Source organism: Polyodon spathula, chromosome 5 (assembly GCF_017654505.1).
Source record: "Polyodon spathula isolate WHYD16114869_AA chromosome 5, ASM1765450v1, whole genome shotgun sequence".
Taxonomy (NCBI): domain Eukaryota; kingdom Metazoa; phylum Chordata; class Actinopteri; order Acipenseriformes; family Polyodontidae; genus Polyodon; species Polyodon spathula.
In genome coordinates, this window is record NC_054538.1 from 31,774,001 (window position 1) to 31,786,238 (window position 12,238).

The 12,238-nt window shown below is 38.0% G+C and overlaps 1 protein-coding gene across 4 annotated transcripts in view; it reads left to right on the plus strand.

The window, feature by feature from the left end:
- LOC121315846 (estrogen receptor-like) overlaps positions 1 to 12,238 on the plus strand; it is a 49,289-nt gene that overhangs the window by 3,534 nt on the left and 33,517 nt on the right. For 3 of the 4 annotated variants that reach the window (XM_041250338.1, XM_041250340.1, XM_041250339.1), the window contains exon 2: positions 1,316 to 1,765. In XM_041250338.1, the coding sequence (XP_041106272.1) occupies positions 1,431 to 1,765 (335 nt within the window). In that variant the 5' untranslated portion in view covers positions 1,316 to 1,430. Of the gene's footprint in view, positions 1 to 1,271; positions 1,766 to 12,238 lie in introns of those variants that run through there. The other variant, XM_041250341.1, reaches the window with a different exon arrangement.

Below are 12,238 nucleotides of genomic sequence, written 5' to 3' on the forward strand. Positions count from 1 at the left end.
GAGCTGAAACCAATCCAAGTGACAGAAAATGGAGATTCTGTGTCCCAGACCATCGCAACAGCTTTTGTTTTGTTTTCATTTCTGATAATAAGCCAAAACAGTCTTATTATGAAATATATTAAAGCCACAATTTTGTAGATTCAGTTCACAGTACAGCTCATGTAGTCTGAATGGGTGTCAGAAATCTTTACTATTTTGCAATGCAATTTGCAATTTGTTATACAGTTTCACTTATTCATAGTTTGTTGCTTTTATTACTTTTATAAGGTAGGCAGTAGTTCTGGGTTTGAATCCTACATCTCCATGTCTTTTTTTTTTTTTAGTATTCATTTTTTCATTTTCACTTTTTATACAGCCAATGCATGCCTGAAAGGCAAAACAATCATAAAACATTTTTGGCCAAAAATGCATTTTAGTGTGCATAACAAAATACACCATTCAAAAGCATACATTGCCTGTGTTAAAATTATATTTAGGGAGCGCTATATTTAGGGAGCGATATTTCAAATGGGATGATAGAAATAGAATCAATTGAGTTCAGTCTCAAGAAGAGTCAAATTAGAACAACTGTTATTTTAATAACCTATATACAACATACAAGGTATACAAATCTGTTTTTAGATACAGCTTCTCAATGCATAGAGGTAACTTTTGACTGTTATATAGTACTGTATGTACAGCTGTAAACTGTTATTTCTGGAATAGGTGTATTCCCATTCTGTTGGGGTATTGTCTAAGAGAATGGGTTAAACCGAAGACAAAGAAGAAGGATATATTTTATGCATTAATTAATCTAATAGAAAAAAAGTGATAAGGCGTCCTTCCTGAGCTTGCCTTTAGTTTCAGGTCTGCATATCTAATTCCAGAATAAACAGGTCATTTGTGTTTTACAATGTGTACCAGTAGTAGCTTTTAGTAAAACATTCATTAAGCATAAACTGAACCAAATCACGTGTGCCTGAAGTGATGTTTTAAACCAATGCTGATACAACGCAACCCTGTCTGGGCGATTGCCAGCACCTTTGTAATGCATACTGTATAAACTCAGACGAGAAGTACTTCAAGTAAAATTATTATTTTTAAGATCTTGGCCACTGCTTGATCATTACCTCTTTCATAGCATAACCTGGCTAAAAAAAAAAAAAAAAAAAAAAAAAAAGACATTGTTAGCAACAAAGACGCAAATGAAATGATCTTTGTCTACTCTGGCTCTGTACACAGCTTTCAGTTTTTTGGGGGGAAGGATCATATCTTCCTGATCCACTAGGTGGAAAAAACAACATGATACTTATCTGTTTTTTCTGATCATTGCCAGGCAGCCACACAGCAAGACCCCCGGAGTACCACTGCACCACAAGATCGAAGCGAGAGAGGTGGAAGCATTCAACAGCTCACCCAGCAAGCTGGCCCCTGAGAGAGAGCTGAGTGAGATGTACTTGGAAGAGAGCAGGACCAGTGCTACTGTCAACTATATGGATAACAAATATGAGTTTGCTTTGGCTTCTTCTGCTGCTGCCCCTCTCTACAACCCCTCCAACCTGGCGTATCACACTGCTCCCCTGGAATCCAACAGCTTAGCCCCCGAAGGAAACCTACATTCCCTGGGAAACGTACCAATGAGCCCCCTTGTGTTCCTGCTATCCAACCCACAGCTTTCCACTTTCATTCACCACCATCACCATCAAAGCCAGCAGTTACCCTACTACCCGACGGATGACCAGAGCAGCTACCGGCTAAGGGAAGCCACCCCCAAACCTATTTTCATGTAAGCTATAGATTTAGATTTGCTTTAATTGCTGTTGGACTCTGTTTTGTGCTACTCATGATATATTGTGTTGCACTTTAAGTTTCTATGTCACAGAAAAAAAACAAAAACAAAAAAAACAGTTGTGATTAATACTAATTGACACTTTTTTTTTTTAAGTCAAACCCTTTTATAATTCTCTATTATATATAATCACTGTCATCACAATACTTAATACTGTATTATATGATTTAAAAAAAAAAAAAGAATGAATTGAATGAATTAATGATGTTAGTACCAAGTGGCTTTTTTTTTTTATCATTGACCATTTTAGTATGATGTCTAACATTTTTGAAAAGTTAAACAAAAAAATATATTTATGTTTCTAATGTGGTTTGAAACAAAAAAAGTCCCCAAAGACCAGCACTCAAGTCACAGGAAAAGGAGAGAACGAGGGTTTATTGATGTGTTGATATGAGTCATTTTTAAAAGGTAGTAATTGATTAGTCTTGGATTGAAATGCTTACAGTCACTGTGACTGAGAGAGCACACATGCTGTTTGGGTTTGAAATCCACAGTATTCATGTTGGTTATTTTAGTTTTATGCTTAAATACTTACAATTACCAGCCTGATAAAAAATAAATAAACAGAGAGACAAGTAGATAGATCCATTAATAAACAAAAGGAAATCTATGGGGGCATTAATCTTAAAGCATGGAGCACATGTAGGATATATGACTCTGGTTCAAAGATATTCTGATATTTTTACCATTTTATTCAGCTTTGTTCTCACCTGTACTACACCTTTAAATCCTTACTGATAATAAACTACATTATATTTGGTAAATATGTGTAGCTGAAGAGTGGGGAGAAATAGATTTAGCAAATAATTACTCATCACCATTTTTATCAAGAGCAGTCTTCTTTAGGCTAAACTAAACATCAATAAACAGTTCAATAAACACTACACAGAATTTCAATTTAAAACCAATGTACAACTATAAAACAGAATGTACTAGGAAGGAATGTGTTTATTACAAAACATAGAGCACATTCTCAAAACTCTTTACTCCAGATTGTTATCAGCATTCTATCAAACCAAAAATAAACTGAGACAGGAATTTAGCAGCTTCATTTTTTTGTATTCATTGCAGACATTTTAAAAAGTGTTTTGTAGTAAATAGCTTTGAGAGTCTATCCATATATTATATGTAGTGTTCCGCATTTTCAGTTTTTATCTGTAAAAAAAAAAAAAATCAGGAATTTTTCATTTTTCAGGTTTATTTTACATATATTAAAATAGGGATAAAATCATTAAAAATAGTTTTTAATTGAAACATCGGTAAAAATTGAGGGGAAAAATCTCAGTATACACACTTGACATGTGGAATATGATGTGCAGCAGTTCTGACTTCTGATTAAGTTTAATGTCCCTGGCTATGAATAAAGCAGAATCTGTGCAAGTCGAAGCCACATAGCTGGTACTTTGCGAACATTTGGGCATATATTGTTCTAACGGAAACAGTATCTACAGAAGGTATCAACATGACATCAGCACAAAACAAGCCAGGTTTATTCGCCTTGAAATCATAAAAAAGAAATAAAATAGCCAAAACTGGGTGGTGCACATTTTTTTAAACTTAATATTTTATTCAAGACTTGAATGCTCAAACTGAAGACTTCTAAGGGTAAGATAAGTTACAGTAAATGTCAGCAAAAACTAAAGAGAAAAAAATGAAATATGTTGATTGCATAAGTATTCAGACCCGTCAACTCAATATTTGGTGGAAGCACCTTTGGCAGCAATTACCTTTTTGGGTAAGTCTCTACCAACTTTGCACACTGGCTTGGTACAATTTGTGCCCATTCTTCTTGGCAGATTTGTTCAAGCTCTCTCAAGTTGTTCGGGGATCGCTTATGGACAGCAGTTTTCAAGTCTTTCCACAGATTCTTTGACATGGGCCACTCAAGGACATTCACTTTCTTATTCTTAAGCCACTTCAGTGTAGCTTTGCATCATTGTCCTGCTGAAAGGTAATTTTTTGCCCATTTTAAGTCTTTTAGCAGACTGAAACAAGTTTTCCTCTAATATTTGCCTGTACTTTTTTCCAGCGATTTTTCCTTCAATCCTAACAAGCATGATCACTTAGGTGCTTTATTGCAAACTCCATGCGGGCTTTTGTGAAGTGTTCTGGATATTGTTGTCTGATGCACATTTTCTCCCATCTCTTTCAAAGTTGTCACTGGCCTCAGAGTGGCATCCCTCACCAGTTTCCTCCTTGCCCGGCTGCTCAGTTTGGAAAGACGGCCTGATCTAGGTGGTGTCTGGGTGATACAATGCACCTTCCATTTCTTGATGATTGAGTAGACTGTGCTCAGAGAGATATTCAGAGACGTCAATATTTTTTTGTACCCTTCTCCTGATCTATGCTTTTCAATGATTTTTTCCCTGACTTGCTTTGAAAGCTCCTTGATCTTCATGGTTGAGTCTTTGCTTGAAATTCACTACCTGACCAAGGAACCTCACAGAGACAGGTGTTTTTATTCTGAAATCATGAGAACCACTAATATTGCACACAGAGGCCATTCAACGAATTGTGGGGCTCGTTAAAATAATTTAGGGTTGCTACAGCAAAGGGTTTGAATACTTATGCAATCATGACTTTTCCATTTTTATTTCATATTAATTAATTATCTATTTACTTCTTTCTTTTTGTTTTTGCTTTGAATGTGTGGAGTAGGTTGTGTATATAACACATATTAATTACTACTTCAAAGTGTCATGACTGCAAGCTTTAAAGCAACAAAATGTGAAAACTGTGAGAGGGTCATCAGCGCGAACTTGTACCTCAATGCAGCAGTATTTACAGCGCTATGCATCCTCTGCCTCGTCTAACCCACTTCTGCTATTTTTGCTTTTTGTATACTTTGAAACATTCATTTACTTTTGAATATTCATAAACTGATTTGTGTTTTCTCTCCATTCCTCATCCACTAAAAATATTATATTTTTGTGTAAGTATTTCAATTTAATTTTTGATCAGGCTAGTAGTTACTACGTCCAGCAATTGCCACAATAATCAAACTTTGATTGGCCAACATAATCAAGCGATAGTGTGTCTGTGAAGTGACAGAGAACCACAGTTGAATGTTACTTGATCCTCTGGCGATTATACATCTGCTGTATCCTAGAATACAGTGTAGGGCTGCTTACTACAATGTCAGAGTCAAAATAAAACAGTATTTTAATCAAATGATCGTGTATTTCCTGGAACATAGCATTGGGATAATATGGAATAATAGACAAAATGAGGTATAAATCAGTAAGAACCGACATCCAGTTAAAAAAACAATCCTGTAATTTTTCAGTAAAATTTGAAATAAACCGGAAATGCGGAACTCTAGTTATATGTTGCTATAACACTGTACAGTCAGCACTCACATATCCGACCCTATAAAATTTTGACTTCAGTGACGGTTAAACGAGTGTGACGCATATCTCATTATTTCATTTTGGCCCTGTCACAGATTGCTGGTCTTGTGATGTCAGACCAGGATGACAGAGTTGTTCAGTGAATGCGCTGCTTGCACCAGTTTATTAAATGTACAAGTAAAATGTTTAAACAAAACATGAAACACTGAACAAAATAAATACAGACAAAACAGAAAGTGGACAAACCCCAAACAAGTATTGTGCTGGTCCTCCTGCACAAGTAGCAATTGATATATTTATTTATTGCTCCTTCTCTCTCCCATTCTCCACTCCCTGAACACACCCAACCCTGAGTGAGTGATTCGTGCATCTATATATACAGCTGTGCCAGGATTCAATTACTAATTAATCATTCACTTGAATCCCAGTGCATGAATTAATTTGTGCACCCCATGCCCTAATACACATTTTATCTGCACGTAAAGTGATTGTGCGATCCACGTGCCTAAATAAAACTATACATTTTAAATCACCTATGTTACATTACCCACACTCTGTGCAACAATACATACACGCCACATAAAACATAAAACACCAAAATAAGCACAGGGGGGTACCACGCCACATATCTTCCTCCTTGTGTGCAGCACACATGGCCTTAAAGGCCACCTCCCTTAAAATCCCAAACGTCTCTGGGGTACTCCTGGGCCAAGAAGAGAGGCCTTAATGGGCCCTGGGGTGGCAATGTGGACTGCAGCAATGACATCAACGGAAATGCTAACAGCATACAGGCTGGCTCATCCAGCCGGGGAAATCCTGGCAGCAGAAAAACTGCCTTTGGCAATGTTGGCAGTGGCAATGCAGAGTGAGGAGCGAGGTCCTCTTCCAGCGGAAATTTTGACAGTGGGGTGAGGTCCTCCTCATATGGTACCGCTGGCAGTAGAAAGGCTACCAGTGACAATGCTCTTCCAGCCAAAGCAGTTCTGGTATTTGTGATAAAATATTAATTCCTACTTTTTTGGGGGGAAAATACTGCAAAGAACTGCATTCAAAGTAGGAGAAAGACAGCTCAGGTCAACCCCTTTCATTATGTTCCTCATCTAGTGATCAAAGTGCTTGATACTGTATTAAATTATTTAAAAACATAATAATTAATTTAATGAATGAAAGATGTTAGCACCAAGTGGCTACTCTAAGACAAATTGAAAGTTTGCACAAAATGACATTTTCTGGCATTTTGGGATACAAAATGGAACCTTACTTTTTTTATCATTGACAGTTTTAGTATGATGTCTAACATTCTGGAAAAGTTAAACAAAAATATATATTTCTAATGTGGTTTGAAACAGAAAAGTCCCCAAAGACCGGCACTCAAGTCACAGGAAAAGGCAAGAAGGAGGGTTTATTGATGTGTTGATATGAATCATTTTTAAAAGGTAGTAATTGATTAGTCTTGGATCGAAATGCTTACAGTCACTGTGACTGAAAGAGCACACATGCTGTTTGGGTTTGAAAGCCACAGTATTCATGTTGGTTATTTTAGTTTTATGCTTAAATACTTACAAATACAAGCCTGATAAAAAAATAAATAAACAGAGAGACAAGTACATAGTTCCATTAATAAACAAAAGGAAATGTATGGGGGCATTAATCTTAAAGCATGGAGCACATGTAGGATATACGACTCTGGTTCAAAGATATTCTGATATTTTTACCATTTTATTCAGCTTTTTTTTCTCACCTATACTACACATTTAAATCCTTACTGATAATAAACTACATTACATTTGGTGAATATGTGTAGCTGAAGAGTGGGGAGAAATAGATTTAACAAATAATTACACCGTGTAACAATTATTTATTTATTTTTGGGGGTTCCTGGGTAGTAAGCGTTATTTCCTAATTGCTTATGCCTCAAAAGTATAGAAAATGGCTATTATTCCCCACAAACTTTGCTTTTGTGACCAGGACAGTGATATTTTGAAATTTACCTATTTTCCAGAACATTCCAGATAGATTCAGTGCTGAGTAAACTTGGAGTAACTTCTAGAACTTTCCAGTAATATAAATAGTAGTATAAATACAGGGGCCTTAAGCCCACCAGTTCAGTTTAGTTCCAGCTGCCTAAGTGGTTACATATCTGCATTTTTCTGAGATGGCATCAAGAGGCTGTAAGCATCCGGCGGACACATTTTGCTATGCCTGCGGCCAATTTATCAAGACAAGAGCAAAAAAGTACTCCGTGGAAGCATCTGCTAAGATGTGTGAGGCCTACAAGGCATATTTCGGCATGCCTGTCGGGGATCAAGACAAACCATGGGCACTCATTTCACCTGCGAGCACTGCAAAAAATCTCTGGAAGGTAAGATGGACAATTGTTGCTCGGAATTTTATGTTATAACATTTGTTAAAATTTTTTAAATTGTAAAAGTTTTTAATTTTAAAATGTTTTGCAATTTTCAATGTTATTGAAAAAAGATATCATATATGAAAAATGTTGCGAGAATCTCTTACACATTAGTCATGGGTGAAATAAATGTATTTTTGTAGGATGGTACAGAGGGGAAAAGAGAGCCATGAAGTTCGCTATCCCAAGAATTTGGCGGGAACCCACTGACCACTCAAGCAACTGCTACTTCTGCATGGTGGACCCTTCCAAACGTCGGACTGGCAAGAATGCACCTGCTATCACGTATCCGGACCTTCCTTCATCCATCGCCCCGGTGCCACACTGCCATGAGCTCCCCGTACCCACTCCTCCGGAGAGAGAGCAGCCGTCTTTAGAAGAGAGCAGCAAGTCAGAGATCGAGGAAGACGTTGTAGATCCAGATGACAATTTCAGAGGTGGAGCTGAGGAGAGAAACCCATACTACCCCAACCAAAAAGACCTCAAAGACTTGATTAGAAATCTTGGACTCACCAAGTCCAATGCCGAGCTTTTGACGTCTAGGCTCAAGCAATGGAACTTGTTGGATGAAAGTGTGCAAGTCGCAGATCAGAGGAAGCGTCACCAACCTTTTTCCAGCTTCTTCACCCGTCAAGATGGGCTCTGCTTCTGCCACAATGTGACCAGTCTGTTTGAGGCAATCGGAATCGCCTGTAACCAGAATGAGTGGCGCCTCTTCATTGACAGCTCATCCAGGAGCCTCAAAGCCGTGCTGCTCCATAATGGTCACAGGTACCCGTCTCTTCCCCTGACTCACTCAATGCATCTCAAAGAGGATTACAACAGCATCAAGACCTTGCTGGATGCCTTGAAGTATGATGAGTACGGCTGGGAGGTCATAGGAGACTTCAGAATGGTGGCATTCCTGATGGGTCTCCAAGGCGGTTTTACCAAGTTTCCCTGCTATCTTTGCCTTTGGGACAGCAGGGACACCAAGGTGCACTACCACAGGCAGGACAGGCCACAGTGGACCGAGTTCTCTGTGGGGAGGAACAACATCAAGTGGGAGCCACTGGTGGACCCCCGGAAAGTGTTGATGCCACCACTGCACATCAAAGTGGGCCTTATGAAACAATTTGTCAGAGCTCTAGATAAGGAGTTGGCAGCCTTCAAGTACCTCCAAGACTTCTTCCCTAAGCTGTCTGAGGCAAAGGTCAAAGCCTGTGTCTTCGTTGGACCACAGATAAAGAAGATCCTGGAGTGCAATGAATTCCCCAAGAAGCTCACTAGTAAGGAGAAAGCGGCTTGGAACAGCTTTGTCGCAGTGGTTCGGGGCTTCCTGGGCAATCACAAGGCCGAAAACTATGTGGAGCTGGTTGAAACTCTGGTGAAGAACTACGGCACAATGGGCTGTAGGATGTCCCTCAAAGTCCATATCCTTGATGCTCATCTTGATAAATTCATGGAGAACATGGGAGCATACTCGGAGGAGCAAGGTGAGCACTTCCACCAGGATATACTGGACTTTGGACGCCGCTACCAAGGACAGTATAACGAGAACATGATGGGAGACTACATTTGGGGGCTGATTCATGAAAGTGATTTACAGTATAATCGTAAATCCCGAAAAACTACTCACTTCTAAATCTTTTGTAGTCATTTTTGTATTACTTTAGTATAAATACATGTTAATTTGGATTCATATGTTGTTTTTTTCTGACTTTATGTGAACGAAAAGACACAAAAGCGCCCGTTTTCTCATTGGAAATAGGTACATTTCAAAATATCACTGTCCTGGGCACAAAAGCAAAGTTTGTGGGGAATAATAACCATTTTCTATACTTTTGAGGCATAAGCAATTAGGAAATAACACTCACTACCCAGGAACAAAAATTGTGTTACATAGTGTTACTCATCACCATTTTTATCAAGAGCAGTCTTCTTTAGGCTAAACTAAACATCAACAAACATTTCAATAAACACTACACAGAATTTCAATTTAAAACCAATGTACAACTATAAAACAGAATGTACTAGGAAGGAATGTGTTTATTACAAAATATAGAGTAGATTCTCAAAGCTCTTTACCCCAGATTGTTATCATCATTCTATCAAACCAAAAATAAACTGAGACAGGAATTTAGCAGCTTAATTTTTTTGTATTCATTGCAGAAATTTTAAAAAGTGTTTTGTAGTAAATAACTTTGAGAGTCTAGTCATATGTTATATGTAGTGTTCTGCGTTTTCGGTTTTTATCTTTAAAAAAAAAAATCCAGGAATTTCTCAAAGTTTATTTTACATATATTAAAATAGGGATAAAATCGGTAAAAAATGATGTGGCAGGCTGGCGAGTGGATAGAGGCCCAGAGACAGTCTGCAGTTCAAAAAAATAACAATTTTATTATAAATAAACAAAAATAAAGTGCACAAGGGCAAAATAACAGATACTCAAACACAAATAAAGCAAAAACAAAACTCACAAAAATAAAGTTTCCAGGCTGGGCAATGCCTTCACTGGATTTAGAAAATCAAAAACCACAAAACAAACACCAACCTGCTTCCTCAGCTCCCTCCTCCCAAATGAGAAGCTGAGGCCTCCTTTTATATCAGGTGGCTGGGCGCTGATTGATCGTTAATCAACCTAATCAACTAATCAACCCCAGCCACCTGAACATAATAAACCCAGGCAGGCAGGGGAAGTTAACCCCATCCCTGCCAATTTAAAAGGGCAGAGTTTTGCTCTGCCACAAATGGTTTTTAATTGAAATATAGGTAAAAATTGAGGGGAACAATTCTCAGTATACATGTGGAATATGATGTGTAGCAGTTCTGGTTTCTGAATAAGTTTAATGTCTCTGGCTATGAAGAAGCAAAATCTGTGCAAGTCGAAGTCACATTTTCCCAGGTTAGCTGGTACTTTGCGAACATTTGGGCAATCTCTGTGCTAACGGAAACAATAGCTACAGAAGGTATGAACATGACATAAACGCAAAACAAGCTAGGTTTATTCATCTTGAAATCATAAAAATAATATAAAATTGACAGAACTGGGTGGTGCAAGCTATCGGAAGAAGTGTCAAAAATCACACTGGACATTTCCTTCAGTGCGTTCCATGTAAGTCTACCAACTAAAGCATCACCATTTTCTGTCAAATATTTACGATTAAGATTATCGGTGTTAGGCTTATTAAATGAACAAATAAAACGTTTAAACAAAACACAAAACACTTAGCAAATCAAACAGCACTTTGGCCAAAGTAAATAGACAAAACAGACAGTGGACCAACCCCAGACAAGTATCGTGCTGGTCCTATACAAGAGTAGCAATTGTTATATTTATTTGTTTCTCCTTCTTCTCCTGTTCTCCACTTCCTGAACACACCAACCCAGAGTGAGTGACTCATGAATCTATATATACAGCTGTGCCAGGATTCAATTACTAATTAATCATTCACTTGTAAAAAAATGCATCACAGTAAATAAAACTGTTTAATGATTAACTTTTACATTACCATAGCTTGTCTCGTTCGTTTTGTTTTTGCTGCATTTTCGTAATGTGAAACTTGAGAAAGTGCTGTGTAACTGTATAAATAAAGACAGACTGATTTGGCATGCAAGAAAAAAAAAAAAAACTTTTTGGGGCTGTGACAGATAAACATGTACATTGTAACATTGAAGAGATGGAACACAGGCCGATGACTAATTTGTTTTATATATATATATATATATATATATATATATATATATATATATATATATACACACACACACACACACACACACACACACACACACACACACACACACACATATATATATATATATATATATATATATATATATATATATATATATATATATACACACACACACACACACACACACACACACACACACACACACACACACACACACACACACACACACACACACACACACAGTGATACTGACAGAAAACGTCAGTTTAAAACAAGGACCCGGCAAGCCTGGCTGGGGTAGACAGCCTGCCTTAAAATAATTTAAAGAAAAATAGAAGAAGTAATTACGTACCCGAAGGGATGTTTTTAGCTGTACTGGGAACTCTGGCCAACCCAGTGTATAGCATAACTGAGCAATGGTTGGAGGCCCATTCTGACTGGCTTAACAGCAGTGGGGGCATTTTTGTTTGTGGTTTTATTACTGTGTTTTATCTTCCTTTTTTCTTTCACCTTGTGTTTTCATTATTATTTTCGAGCACTTGTATGTGCACTGCACTGTGTACCAGTATTGGTAACCCCGTGGTCCCGTTTACTGTTGCCAGTATTCAGGCCACAGACAACAGCGCCCTCTGTGGGTAAAAAAAAAACAGTGCCCCTGAGCGGCGTTACAAATAAAGTTCTATATCCTTTGTGTCAGTGAATTGCCAACTACCCTTCCACGTGGGGATTGATTTTATTCTTGACACAAGGGTGGTAAAACGCGACTGACTTTTATCTGGGAAACGGATATCCAAGTGCTGACTGTATTGTATTCTCTGGGGCTTATGCTAGAGTCCTGCGCGGGTCCGATTTTTACGACCCGCTTCCGACCCGGACATGCTACTATAGGACCCGACCCGAACCTGCAACCCGCTGCAACACTGTCTTCTTACCCGCGACCCGACCCGCTGTAATAAGACCTGCAACTTGACTCAAA